Source organism: Maylandia zebra, linkage group LG7 (assembly GCF_041146795.1).
Source record: "Maylandia zebra isolate NMK-2024a linkage group LG7, Mzebra_GT3a, whole genome shotgun sequence".
NCBI lineage: Eukaryota > Metazoa > Chordata > Actinopteri > Cichliformes > Cichlidae > Maylandia > Maylandia zebra.
The window spans coordinates 61864909-61879170 of record NC_135173.1 but is presented as its reverse complement, the minus strand read 5'-3'; the positions used below and the strand labels follow the sequence as shown (position 1 = coordinate 61879170).

Below are 14262 nucleotides of genomic sequence, written 5' to 3'. Positions count from 1 at the left end.
AGAGCCAGAGATTTTCCTTGTTTGAGGTGACCAAATACTTATTTTCCACCCTGATTTACGAATAAATTCTTTACAAATCCTACCATGTGAATTCATGGATTTTTTTTTCACATTCTGTCTCTCACAGTTGAAGTGTACCTCTGGTGCAAATTACTGACCTCTGTCATCATTTTAAGTGGGGGAACTTGCACAATCGGTGGCTGACTAAATACTTTTTTGCCCCACTGTACATACTCAGTAGGGTTCATCATTTTGACTGAAACTGCAGTATATCTGTCTTCACACAATCCTGTTAAAACGAGGCAATGATAACAAATCAGACAGAGACCAATATATTTTAATATATATATATATATATATATATTTTTTTTTTTTTTTTGCAAAATACAAATACTACCACATTTCTGAGTGAGGGAATTGCTGTACATCTGCAACAACAGTGTGTTTAATTTGTTTTTCATTGTCTCCAAATTGGCGACAAAGGCCAGCTTATGCCGCTAACAATCTCTTTGAATATCTAACTTAATAGTTATTAGAAACATTAGTGCATGAAACAATGGCATAACAGAGCCAAAAGTGTACATTTCCCCCAGTGTACAGAGGACATTCACTGATGTCACCAAAAAGAGGAAATGAAACTATTTCATTGGGGCGCTTCAGGTACAGGCAGTAATCAAACTGAAAACAGATACAGAGGGGCTTTCACAATGTCAACACTGCATCTCCCTGTTTTGTGAGCTTCACCTCCACCCGTACACAAGCCACTCCACTTGAAGCCCAAGGATGAGCTCCTGGCTCTCACTTCATTGTGGTACAGTAAGACCAGCTTGATGAAAAGGAAAAGGGTGCAGAAGTGAACACATCTGGGCTCTGCCCTGGTTAACAGACATCACTTCATCCCATCACAGCTACAGGGATTTTCAGTGAGAGAATTTATTCGCTGGATTTACAGTAGAGATGATGGCTGAGGGTTTGAGCTCCAAATATACAGTTTTAAAACCAAAATATTCAAATGTGAACAAGCCTCAGCCACCAGCATCTCTTCAGTATTAAAAACTAAAAATAAGTGGATTTCACTCTGCAGTCCTTCAGCCTGTCTGTGGCTGGCGTCAGACCCAGCTGACATGCAAGGCACAACTCAGTCACTTATGTACACTTGTAGAGTTACACAAACACAAACACGCGGTACTGGAAAGTAGCCAAGTACTTTAACTTTTCATAACTGTATGTTTTGTTCTTTATTTTGCAAGATTTTATATCCAAAGATAAACTTAGTGTATGGTGGACAAAATTCTTGTTCTTAGTACATTTTTTACTAAATATGGTGGCAAATCCTAAAATGTATTCACATGTGCTTCTATTATTGCTGTTACATAAAAAGGTAAAATCATGAACAATCTTGTAAAATGACCATGGGAAGCACTAGACTCAAGGGCGTAGATTTGGTTTTGGCATTGGTGGGGACGGATGATTCAACCACTGAACGCTGCCCTGTTTCTTATTTTTTTCCTTTTTGTCTTTGCTTCTTGATAAAAAAAAAAAGGAGAAATATACTTGCCTACATATGCTATTCTACATGCTTTTAAACCGTTTAAAATTACAATTCATAGTTTTATATGTGAATTATATAATGTTAAATTATTATTAAACAAATGACTAAGTATTTTAGGCTTTAGTTTACTTCAGCCATATTCCATATAAATCAGGTATCATACAAAAATAAAAATAGCTTCAAATACAGTCATGACAATAAAAGAATATGACTTTAAAGACTTAACATTACTTCAGTTATAGTACACCAACATCTCTGATACATTAGCACTACGGGAACACTGAATGACCTGGTGGTTTTTGTCCATAAAACTACTCTAAGTAAAAGATCTCTCACCAAAATTATGCAACATTTTAGGCACTATTGCCTCTATCAAATCAGTGAGCTGGGATTTCTTATTCTAAACATGAACTACTGTTACAGCAACAGACATGGACTACTGATGTCCCACACAACAACTCAATGTCTTTCTTTACTGTCCCATCAGTCCATGCCAAATCTACGCCCTTGACTAGACTAAACCATGGTGGACAGTCTAACGGGTAACATTTTTGGCTGGTACTTCGCTTGAACTTAACCGTCCTGAGGACTTCTTCCACCACTGCTAGTATTTAAAAATGATGAAAGTGGTAAGTGGAAAACAGGAGCTTTGTCCTTTGTGCTCTGACGGATTGTCGCTGTGAGATCACGTTGGGTCTGACACCAGCTAAACAAACTTTTTTCTACCTTAGAGCAAACGTCTCCCTGAACATCTGATGGGAAACGGTGTGCATGTGTGCATTCTGCTGCTGCTTTTTATATCGTTGTTATTACACGGGACTGCAGACATCCAAAAATATCAATCTGATCTAACAAGCAAAGTTTAGTTTGAAAAACACTACACTACAAACTCTGTGCAGCAAAGCATCACTTGTCCCAGTCAATATGGCTTTTAGGATCCTCACCCTGACTGCTAAATCCTGCAAAGCTATCAGCACATGCTAACTTTCATGCATCAATTACAAAGACACGAATAACAGTTTCATTGCTGCAGTCGCCTCACGCGAGCGCCCTCTGCTGTCTGGTTCCACACACGACCTCGTTTGTTTTCCTAGGAATAACAACTTTTAGATTGTCTTTTTATAAACTGGATACCAAATTGTGAACTATACTTCACTTCAGATTACTTACATTTGAACATTTTAAAAAGAAAGTAAGTAAATCTATTGTTTAATTTTACAAACTACATTTAGAACCAGAATTTGGGTGTAATTTCCTCATTTCTTTTGGTTTTATTATTTATATAATAATAATTAATGATACAATTCTAATTAATAATAAAATTCCTACAGCTTTTAGCTTCCTTCTGCTAATATACATCATTTTGTGTATATGTAGCCTGTGTGACTGACATTTTAACTAAAATACTTTGAGGTGGGTCATTGTCAGAATTACTTACTTAGTTACTTCCAATCACAGCTTTTTTTGCTTCAGTGTTTTCTGATGTTTTTGGTATCATGTCTGAATTAACTGTAGTCCCCCCTTTTGCTCTGAAATTGTCTTCACAATAAATGAAACTTGTTTTCTATCCAACTTGTTCCAGATCACTTTCTTCTCCCTCACAATGAAACCTCTCACGATTTGACATCACTTTCTCTTCCTGCACTTACTCATACTCCCATTTTTTCAACCCATTTTCTTCGCCACACTTTACTTTCCATATGTTCTGGTTACATGAGTGATTGATTATGTGCATAAATATGTTGTACCTGCAGCAGTGAACTGATGCTCCATTTAGCCACCTGACATTAAATTCACCATTAGAGTCACTATTCAGAGTACCAGATTTTCTCACCTTGATCTTTTTGTTGCTTTGCATACATATGCTCATAAGTAGCACATATGTACATATGTTATTTGCTTATACCCACACACATGAACACACACACATAAAACAAGCAATACATGTACACCAACAGCCCCTCTGACAGCTTCAATATGTTTGGCTCCTGAATGATATCATGGACCAACAGTGTTTGTAGAAAAGGTGGGGGGGAAAAGAGAAACTTAACAATTTCAAGCTTTTACTTCTGAATGAAAACAGTTGGATATTTCCTTCTTACTTTTTTCTTTGTACTAGTTGAAGTTTAAACTAGTTGTTTTTAATTTTTTCACATATTTGTGATTTACTGAAGTATTTCCTTTTCAGGAGAATTTTTATATTGTTCTTTTTACACTCCTACATTCCTCTAATACATCCATTTTTCTTGACTCTTTGGGATTATTCATATATTCACTGACCTCAACATTGGGAAATGAATGATATGAACACCTGCCTTTGGAACAGTAAGAAGAAGTGATTATGAATACTTTTAGGCCCAGACAAAAGTCTCATCTAACTCACTGAGCACTTCTTTAATTTGACTGAACTCTTTCATTTAAAGCTTTTGGATGTTTTAGAATCTGGCTCTGGTTGGGATTGGCCTGGTTCACTTTTACTATCAAATGAATAAATGAATAAAAACTTCCTTGGACAATATGAAGCTCTGAAAACTGTAAAAAGTTGGATTTAAGTCAAACAGTTTTCTTCCTTTTCTTTCTCGATGTCTGAAAACTGGTTCTGAACTTCAAGCAGTCATTAGTGTGAAGTCTACCAAGAGTATATGCTGGAAATACAGCTGAGCAATCACTGTATCCACACATAGCAGCCCCACCCCCATGTACATGTTACACATATAGCACACCCACTCAGTACAAGAAGAATATGATGTTAATAATAATAATAATAATAATAACACTATGCGGTAACTTTACTAATACTCCTCCCCCGGCTGTAGAGAGGCTCTGATCATGCCGTCCACCCTTCTGATAGCCTCATCCGTTTAACTGATGGGTTGTGGTGCTCCTCATGACTGGACAGGGGGTGGAGGAGGAAGCTGTCGTTCCCATGGTGATCCTCTCGCTCATCGCTGCCTTCATATGAGCTCCCACAGCTGGACACGCTGTCACCAGGGGAACGCCCTTGTTCATGGGACCCCCGGCCTGTGGTGGAGTATCCAACTGTGGTCATGCCTCCTTCAAGTCCTGTTCCAACCATCCGGTCTCTGGGAGGGGAGGCTGGCTCAGACTTGATGTGGACATTTTGATGGCCAGAGGAGAGGTTTAGGTTTGAGTTCTGGCACAAATTCCTGTAAGATCAAAGCAAGAGAAACAGCATCTTAAACTCAGAGCAAAGCAAATTTTAAGAACGTCTTTAGAGGAAATGTCGATTAAACGCTTGTTTTAATTCTTTGGTGAGAATATGAAGATTCTTGTTTTTGGCTGCTGTTTCCAATTGAACATACAAGTGGATGGAAACATTGATTTACAGAAATGTGATCATGTTGCACTTGGGCTCCGTGGAAATGTCTGTTTTTTAAGGGGATTTCTGAATAATTAAGTAACAATTACTATTAATTAAACTATTTTTTTAATTTTCATTTTTTCCAGTGTATGCTGGATAAACCAGGACACTAACAGCTGAAATTATTGCATTGATTCTGGACAATTCTTTCTAAGGCTTGGCCTGTGGCCTGAAGGTAATATACACAGCTGCTTACCCCATGTGTCCCAGTGCTGAGTGTTGTAGATTCTGTATCTGCTGTTGCTGCCAGTTCACTGATCCCAGAACAGAACCTCCAAAACCGGACAGCGATGGCAGGTCACTGCTGAGGGAGAAATCTGAAGATGGACAAAAAGAGAAACTTGAGCAAAGACGAGGAAACCTGTGGAGTCCAGCAGCAGTGTGCTTTTGTTGTAATCACCTGTGCCATAAGATGAGGAAAGTGTAGATTGGTACCCACCCATCCCCTGACTGGGGATAGTGGTGGCAGAGAGAGTGACAGCAGGGGTTGACAAGGTCTGAGCTGTCTGGGAGTGATTTATTCTCTGGTTCTGCAAAGAAAAGGTAAGATGTCACCAAGCTAAACAGTGACAGCTGATTCAGGGCCAGCATTTTATGGTTATCTGCCATGCCTGGTAATCATGATTTGCTCATTTTAGAAAATCAGTAATCTCAAGTGGTACTTCTAGCGTTTGCTGGTATTCACGGTGACCTGGTCATGCCAATAACTCCTTTAGAGATCCTAAATTTTCAAGCTCATCTTCAGGAGCCTTTCTTCATGGTTCCTTAAAATCACTTCAGCGGCAGAATTTTTCAAATATCTCTAAAGTACAAATAGTTCCCTTACTTAAGGTAATAATGTAAATGACATTGGCACTAATTTCACATATTTGTAGCTTGTATATCATCTATAAACTAGCAGAAGGAGGCATACATGAAAAGTATGGTTCTCTCTGCTGATCAGATTTTTTTCAGAGCTACTTACCAACATCAGGTCAAAGTCCTCACACTGCAGGGCAGCAATAAAGCACAAACTCAAATGAGTCCGCACATAAAAATCAACTTATGAAATCAAACAAATCAAAAGACTAAGCAGAAGGAAGCACTTACAACAGCTGGTATGTTGTTGCACTTGTTGGAAGGGGGCATCAGTGTTCGCAGGTCAGGTTTACGGCTCATGTTCATTGAAGGACTTTTATCCTGCATGTTCTTGGGGGTGCCTCCTGGAGACAGCAGTCCAGGGGAGGTGCAGTGGTTGCTGTAGCTGTCGTTTCCTGGTCGGGCAAAGTTTTAAAAAGGTATCTCTCATTACAAATGACTACAAAATCACTACTGTACCCCAAACCCATTTTTATTTGTGCCTATATTTCATGGAAGTATATTTATCATTGCTGTTTTCAAACTTCTGATTCTGACCAACCACTTCAGCAGGATGTTCTAAGATTTCGTGCGACACCATTTTTACATAAAATAGGTGAATCTTCCCTTTTTCTAGTGTGAGGCTGGTAAAAGTGTCTTTAACTTCAGTATCTGCAGATGTATAGTTGATTGAATGCTACTGGAGCACTCTTTAACGGAACATCTGGGGAGAAAGTTCAAAGTGCATCACTCCAATGAAAAAGTCTGAAAACGTGCTCATCCACTCAAAGTTTTATAACTGCAAACTCTAGCTGAAGTCAATAACCAGAGAGGGAAGATTGTCTGTCACAGAAATGAATTTTATATTTTAGAGTTTAAGCAGCTGAACAATGAGCAATGACAGACTCCCAATGTACTGCTTTATTCCTCATCTGAACTGGATACAGGGGAGATACCTAGCTGTCCAGTCACAGGGGAGGAGACTTACACGAGTGCTAAATAGCAAGAAGAGACATTATCGCTACAGTTTTCTTCATGCATGTCCTCAAATTACCAAATGAAATGAAAAATGACACTCTGAGAAGCACCTTTTTTAATTGTGGGTCTAGCAGCAGTAAGCTGTTGAGGTGCTTGCAAGATATTTCATCAATGGATGTTCTATATCTTAGCAACCAAAGGGTTCCAGGTTAAAAAAAAAAGTTGCACACCCAACCACGTGCTACCAGTTTTGATCTTGTCAAGATCCTAGTGTGTGAGAAGAGCCTGAAAGAGGATGGTGTGTTTTCAGCTGGACCTTTAAGAGAGAGGAGATTTACAGCACAGGATTTACCTATCATCACCCTGATTTACTCAGTTTACTCTGTTATGACGAAGATCTATCTATACAAAGAGAGTGATAGAGATATATATAAAGAAATAAGACAGAGTTGCGTTCTTACCCACACTTGACAAAACAGTGCTCGACAGCTCTGAACCCATCAGTCCTACAGACAGAAACACACACATCAAATGAGTATACAATCTGGGTTTTGTTGTTCATTTTTATTATACAACGCCATAATACTTTGGGTGTTAGATTCTTGATCAGGAACTTTTGCAAACTATTTATCATGTAGAGCTCAGCTGTTATTCCAAACCTGATATGCAGAGATTGTCTTCATTCTTAAGAATAATAATTATTCAAATGAACATACTATATAGGGCTCCCAATAAATTACTACTAAAGAAAAAGACGATTCAAGAGAACCTAACACAGCTGGCAAAATTGTAGTTTTACTAACCGTGTTAGGAAATGCAAAGTTAACGCAAACCCACAATAGAAAGATTACTGGGAAAATGATCCTCTTATGGCCTTAGCATATCTATTGATTGTCATTATCATAGAAAAAAGTAGGAAAACACTCACGGCTGAGTCACTTTTTAAGTTGTATTCTTAAGTCTAAAATGCCATTAATGCCTGACTGCTACACCTTTTTGTCACTGCTGGACCAAATGTTGGCCAATACTGTTTTTTTTTCTCATATAGAAAATCTGGAAACACTGCAGCGCGTCAGGCTGTCTATGAAAGGAAAATCAGCAGGATTGTGAAAAGATTTTTAAATAGAAGACAAAAAACAGGAAAACACGTGCTAGGTAGGTTAACACCGAGTATTTGCTAGGTGTGGACCAGCCTGCTTATTTGCCCAAAGGCCCATTTTGAGCTCTAGCTGTGTTACAGTCCAAAACAGCTGAACATTTAATAAGGTCTTTGATGAGGACTGAAGAAAAAGCTACTGACCACAAACATACCTGCATTTCCTGTGCTGGAAGGACTTTGAGGCGACATGCTGTTTCTTTGCAGAGATGAGTGAGAGATGGGCAGCAGGCTATGGTTACCTAGACTGCCCCCTATGCCCTGATGGGAGTAGAGCAGCCCACCCTGATTACTGCCTGGGATGGATATACCCATGTCATAGTTGGAGGGCAGACCCTGCACATAGAACAAACAAAGCCAGTCGTCACTGGTAAGGAAACACGAAGCTGCTTAAAACAACGCTATGCATCAAAAAGAGCAGGTGTGAACATACACAGATTCTCTGTCGGTTGATCATCAGGTCAATGTCTTCATTGATTTTCCGGTATTTATCGTCCAACTCTGGGCTCTGGCCAGCAGAGTCATCAGCCTCGATGTCAGGGCTTTCACAGCCGTTTAAACCCTTCTTTCGCAGGGTCTGGATAAAAGAAGACAAACAAAAGAGTCAAACACAGCAGGGTGACTTTACTGTATGTACTACATCCACGGATCTTCTCTGAGACCTTCCTCTTTTCCTCCTGCCCGGCAGCTCCATCTTCAACATTTTTTGTAAAGTGTGTCCACTATCTCTCCTCTGCACATGGCCTAAACCTCATCTCAGGTTCACCTCTCTAACTTTGTCTCCACATCCCTCAACCTGAGCTGTCCCTCTGATGTCCTCATTTCTAAGCTTGTCCACCCTCTTGTGTTAAACAGTCTGGTCTAAAAGTCCATTACCCTCTCTCCCACACATCTGCATAACTGCACAGGTATGTCACCTGGACCAAATCTTCATCCAACTCTTCTTCATTTGCTAACTTTCCTCCATACTCACTATAAGCCTTTTTGTTGCTTCCCTTCTCTCTGCTGTACATCTAGCCTCCCAGCACTCCTGTCTACTTTATTTCTCTTTATGGCTATCGCACTTTTCCTTTGCTAAAACTTCCTCATTCCAACAACATTCCTCATTGTCTTTGCTCTGTCCTGATACACCAAACACCTTCTGGCAGTTTCCCTCAACTGTACTTTTCCAGTCATTTGGTAAGTCTGCCCTACCACCCAGAGCCTTTCTCAATTCCTCCCTGAACTAAGTGCATAATTCTTCCTTTTTTGACTTAAATCGTTTAAATCCTTACGTCTGCCTTCACTTCCTTAGTCGTCTTGATGTCCAAAGTCAAAATCGACCATCCTTCTCTCCATCATATCAGCTTTCCCTTTAGCAGCCATAGTCCCTACTCTCAACTCCACACCCCTGCCTTTCTTTCCCTCTCGCTGCCTCCTAACACACCTCCCTCTATTTCTGTTGCTATGTATTCAGCCAGCAGTAGTACAGTTTCCACCAGCACCATGTTGGCCAACAGCATCAGAGGCAGTAATTGTTATCCGGTCCAGAAGAATCTGGAATGGAAATCTCATTCTTGATGACCCACATATTCAAACTAACAATGACTACCATTCCTGATGGTAGCCTCTCCGTTTATACAGGCATCGGACTGGCACTGCACTGCTACTTGTGACTACTACAATTAGTAGCTCTATAAAACTATAAAACATGCAATCTAAATATGATTTTTATGAATTAAAGGCCCTGGTTGTGTGGTTAGTTAGTCTGCTCTGAGAAAGTTTTGATCTTTCACCAGGACTCTTCTTCTAATGAAGAGGTCGAACTTAGAACAAACATTTCCAACCACAAGAGGGCGATAAATGAGCAGCTATCCCACCAGTGAGGTTCCAAACTGACTTCTATAAGCCAGACAGCAGTGTAAAATGCAAGTGGTACAATCAAACCCAACATACTCGTTTCACCAGCATGTGACAGCATTCACAAAAAGGTCTCTGAATTTTTATACTCATGTTATGTGTGAAGAATAAACAGAATTTAATTTGTGTGTGTGTGTGTGTGTCTCAAAGGTCAGATGCTTCATGTGAATATTGGGAAATCTCTTCTCTTACACAGATATTGGATGATAATGATGATGGTGATGTGAGTGTGTGTGCGTCTGTTTGTACATGTGTGTGGTTTGGGTCTTGGTGGCCTGCTTCAGCGCTTCACAGCCCGTTAGTCCAGTCTGTCACCGTATGAGCATGGCAGTGCCTCTTTCAAACACAGACATACAAATATGACTGTTGGAGCAGCTATCCCACTCATCCCAGTCATGTACACCTGTTGTGCTTTAAAAGGGAGGGGGGGTTAGGGTCTGCAGTGAGGGGAGGGGTGAGGCAGCTTCCACCAATACCAGTGTGGCTACTGGAAGGATGGCCGTAGAAGGTTATTTTTTGCCACTGTGCTCCGCAGTGTTCCTCGTCACTCCCTTGCAATTTGTCAATCTGGCTGCTCTATTAAAACATAAAACTGACTCCACTAGCCTACTTTTCCCTCATCAAATACACACAGAGCACACAGTGCTACTACATTACGCATCACTTTGCTTTTTTAGTGGAAATAAAGACTGAATGCAAGGAAGTCAGGTGGAAACATTTTACTTATTAACTTATTAAAGGAGCAAACTGTAAAAATACTTCACGTGTTTATGCAATAAAATGTGAATTTAAGGTAAAGTAGAGGTCTCCTAATGACTGGTATTACATCTGTAAACAGTGTTTAAGCATTAAAGTTAGTCTTAGTCTGCTGGTTTCAAATTTAGGTTTGACCCAACTCCAAAGCGATTGTGAAATGATTCATTTGAGAGGATAGAAGAAAAACAAAATTGTAATTAGGGCTGAGAGATAAATTAATCTCAGTAATTATCACAGGAAAAATTACCTCTATAATAATGACGATAACCTGATGAGTAATTGGCAGTCTGCACAATCATCTGTACAATTAGCCTCTGAGGTTACAGCATCAGGGTTATGTGGATAAAATGTTCACAAAGATCAAGAAAAAGACAACACACACAGTTTCTTTCGCTCTCTCTCTCTCTCTCTCTCTCTCTCTCTCGGAAAATTAGAATAAGTGATCATGGGGAGAGTGTGCAAGATGAGGCGATTGTTGTTAAGAGACAATCACTGACAAGAAAACAAAAAACTTTTCCAGGATTTTAAAAGGTTCCACAACCAAGCAGCCAAATCTGCTAACAAGCCTCACAAGTAGTTCAGTCTGCAGCTTCTTTTCTTTAACAGAAACCTATCTGTAGCTGTTTGTCAGCTACATCAGCAGCCATGCAGTCAAGCTTTAACTGCAGCCAGGCAACTTCACCCGCTCACTTTCACCCATCCGGCAGACAAATCTATGCACATCATTTAAGCTGCTTTGGTTTGCCTACAGTTGCTGCACATAACAGCTGCTTTGAAACCCACCTCCAATCCACAGCATGTCTTTTGTCCCGTCTTCCTCCCCTCACCCACCCCTGTCACGGCAGATGGCCGCCACTCCCTGACCCTGGTTCTGCTGGAGGTTTCTTCCTGTTAAAAGAGAGTTTTTCCTTCCCGCTGTTGCCAACGCGCTAACTCATAGAGGGGGTCTTATGATTGTTGGGGTTTTCTCTGTTGTATTATTGTAAGATCTACCTTACAAAATTCCATCCAACTCATCTTTCCATAGCGTATCTGACTGAATCCTATTTGTTTCCCATATATCCTGTCCATCTCTACTGCATCCATCTAATAAGATACTTAAGAAAAAGCAATTCAAGTTGTAACATACAAGTACACAGTATACACTAAATTCTTCCAAGGGACTAGTGTTGTAGTTTGCCGAGACGAAGCTAATGTGTTATAGATTCATATACTTCTAGGTACTGCAATACACATCATTGCTTCTTACTGTATAAACTGAATGGAGGAAACTTAACTGGTGGTTTTCAATCAGTCAATTACTTGTAAAAGGTAGTGGGGAAATTTAGCTGCCAGTGGTGAGACTGATAGAATCGCACGCAAATATTCAGCTAACATTCATTAGAGTTCAATTCTATTTCATTTATACAGCATTAGGTGCCTTTCTTTTAAGGCACCTAGTGAAATATCTATGGAGAGTACTGCTCTATAGCAGAACTCTTGCCCTCATTGACCTCCAGCTCTCTCTCTGGGCAGCAGCTGTGCCCACACCAAAGCTAGGCCCTGTTTGAGAGTCACTCTGTTGTGTCTAACTTTGTCGCTCAGTGATCATTTGTAAATATAGCCAAGATCACAGCACATTCATTAAGTGGTGTGAGCTGGTGTTGTCAGACAGTGCTGTTAAATCAGGTGCAAGGTTCTTAGGTTCTTTGTACAAAATATGTCTGAATACAAAGAGCATTAAATTACATCTTTAGTCTTGTTGTGTTTTAATGAAATTCAAAAGCATTATTTGGGGGTGGCTGTAGCTCACGAGGTAGAGCAGAAGGTTGGTGGTTTGATCCCTGACTGCTCCAAAGTAACCAGATATTTGGACAGTAAGCGATATCACAGTCTTCACATAATAATGCAAATACATAAGTACATGTTCTGAGGTCTTAGTTATTTCCAACCACTGATGAGGAGTGTGTGTTTGTCAGGGCTGAATATGTGTAACGGCAGGTGGCTGGAACAGATTCCTGCTTTGGCATTTGCAACTTAGGGGGAGACAGCTGACGAGGAAAGAGGGAAAGGGAGATCCCATAATATCAAATCAGCTGCCCGTCTCCCACCCAACTCCACCATTCATTGCTTTTCCATCCATTTTGTTTTCTCTTTTTGGCTTCACTTGCTCCATTGGCATCTCTTTTCGTGAGCGGTCTCCTTCTCTTTAACATCAGACGATACTTTAAATCTATGTGAGCGTCAGTGTGTGTGCGCAGTTGCTCTGAAAGTGAGCATGTGCCAAGGAACATGACATGCAACATTTACACCATCGCAGGCAGCAGATTGCAGTTTTGTCCAAAATTAGACCAACATTATTTACAAAGACACAAGAAACAACTGTAAACATTCAAGTTATGGATCCCAAACTTTCTACGCATTTCTCTGAAAATTTCCTCATGATTTCCTTAAGAAATAGCTTCTATGTAGCTATCAGCTGTAAACCTATTACTTCTGACTGAGGTTGGTGAATGACAGTTTGTAGAGGATGGGAAAAACTCCAACATGATTCTGTAGTACTGGAAAAGTTCATATATCATTAAGCAGTTTTGTCCCCTTTATGACGGTTTCTATATTAATTGTAGAATCAGATGTTGTGTAATGTTGCTCATGAAAGGTATGTCTGACTACCTTTCTTTTGAAGAATGTCCCTTTCATCACCTCCAAAGTTTCTGCTCTGTCTGATAGGTCTGCTTTTTTTTCAGCTCAGTCATGCAGCAATACCTTTTTAGACCACACACTGAGAGGTCCATCCTACTGCCACCTATGCAGAGAACACCCTTAACAGGTCTCCAACCCACTTTGTTTAACAAAGAGGGACATATAAGCATTCACTGACCATGTTAATTGACCACGTTACTGGGGAGGAAGCCAGAATACCTGGAGAGAACCCATGCAGGCACAGGGAGAACATGAAATCCACACAAAAAGGCCCCAAGCCAGCTGGTGGACTCGAACCCAGAACCATCTTGCTACAGACCACACCCCAATGCTGCCCAGGGGATCATTTCCTTTAAAGGATGTAACATAACTAAGGACCTGGAAAAAATTTCTGACCCTTAATTTGCCACGAAAAACTAAAAACAGTCCACACCTGTCCATGAAACCATAATCACACATCTAAATGTTTATATGTGTGATTATTTTTTAACTACATTAACAGCACACAGATTTCCATCCACAACACTAAAGAAGTGAGACAGTAGTGTAACATTAGTTTCGCTCTACTGTTAATGTGGTATTTTCAGTATTTCTGTATTAGTTTTAACTCACAAGAGTGCTTCTGCAATGCTGCTGTTATATTTAGTTATGGATCTAATCTTTTCCTCCACTGCTAAATGAGAAATAAAAAAGGACACCTCATTGTGTATATATAAATATCGGACACACTTTTACATGAAGTCCTTGACTTCCTCTCGTTAGGTATGTGCTGGACTGGACAGAGAGGGGGAAAGGAAGGAGGGAAGAGAAGGAGGTTGTGGGGAACTTCAATGTGGTTACTCAGTCTGAAGTTGCTTCTTTTCCTATTCTTTATTTTCCTCCTGTGGTTCACACACACACACACACACACACACACACACACACACACACACACACACACACACACACACACACACACACACACACACAGCAAACCACAATCACACACTCACTGCCCGTCATGGCTATTCTTAGCTGTGT

At 40.2% G+C, this 14262-nt stretch overlaps 1 protein-coding gene across 3 annotated transcripts in view; it reads right to left on the bottom strand.

Moving 5' to 3' along the window:
• Positions 1–321: 321 nt before the first annotated feature.
• The window catches only part of mef2ca (myocyte enhancer factor 2ca), a 35479-nt gene continuing 21538 nt past the window's right edge, over positions 322–14262 (bottom strand). For 2 of the 3 annotated variants that reach the window (XM_004572800.4, XM_012925182.5), the window contains 8 exons: positions 8339–8482; positions 8061–8241; positions 7211–7255; positions 6024–6187; positions 5899–5922; positions 5335–5464; positions 5131–5251; positions 322–4719 (listed from right to left, as the gene is read on the bottom strand). In XM_004572800.4, the coding sequence (XP_004572857.2) occupies positions 4380–4719; positions 5131–5251; positions 5335–5464; positions 5899–5922; positions 6024–6187; positions 7211–7255; positions 8061–8241; positions 8339–8482 (1149 nt within the window). In that variant the 3' untranslated portion in view covers positions 322–4379. The remainder of the gene's footprint in view (positions 4720–5130; positions 5252–5334; positions 5465–5898; positions 5923–6023; positions 6188–7210; positions 7256–8060; positions 8242–8338; positions 8483–14262) is intronic. The other variant, XM_004572802.4, reaches the window with a different exon arrangement.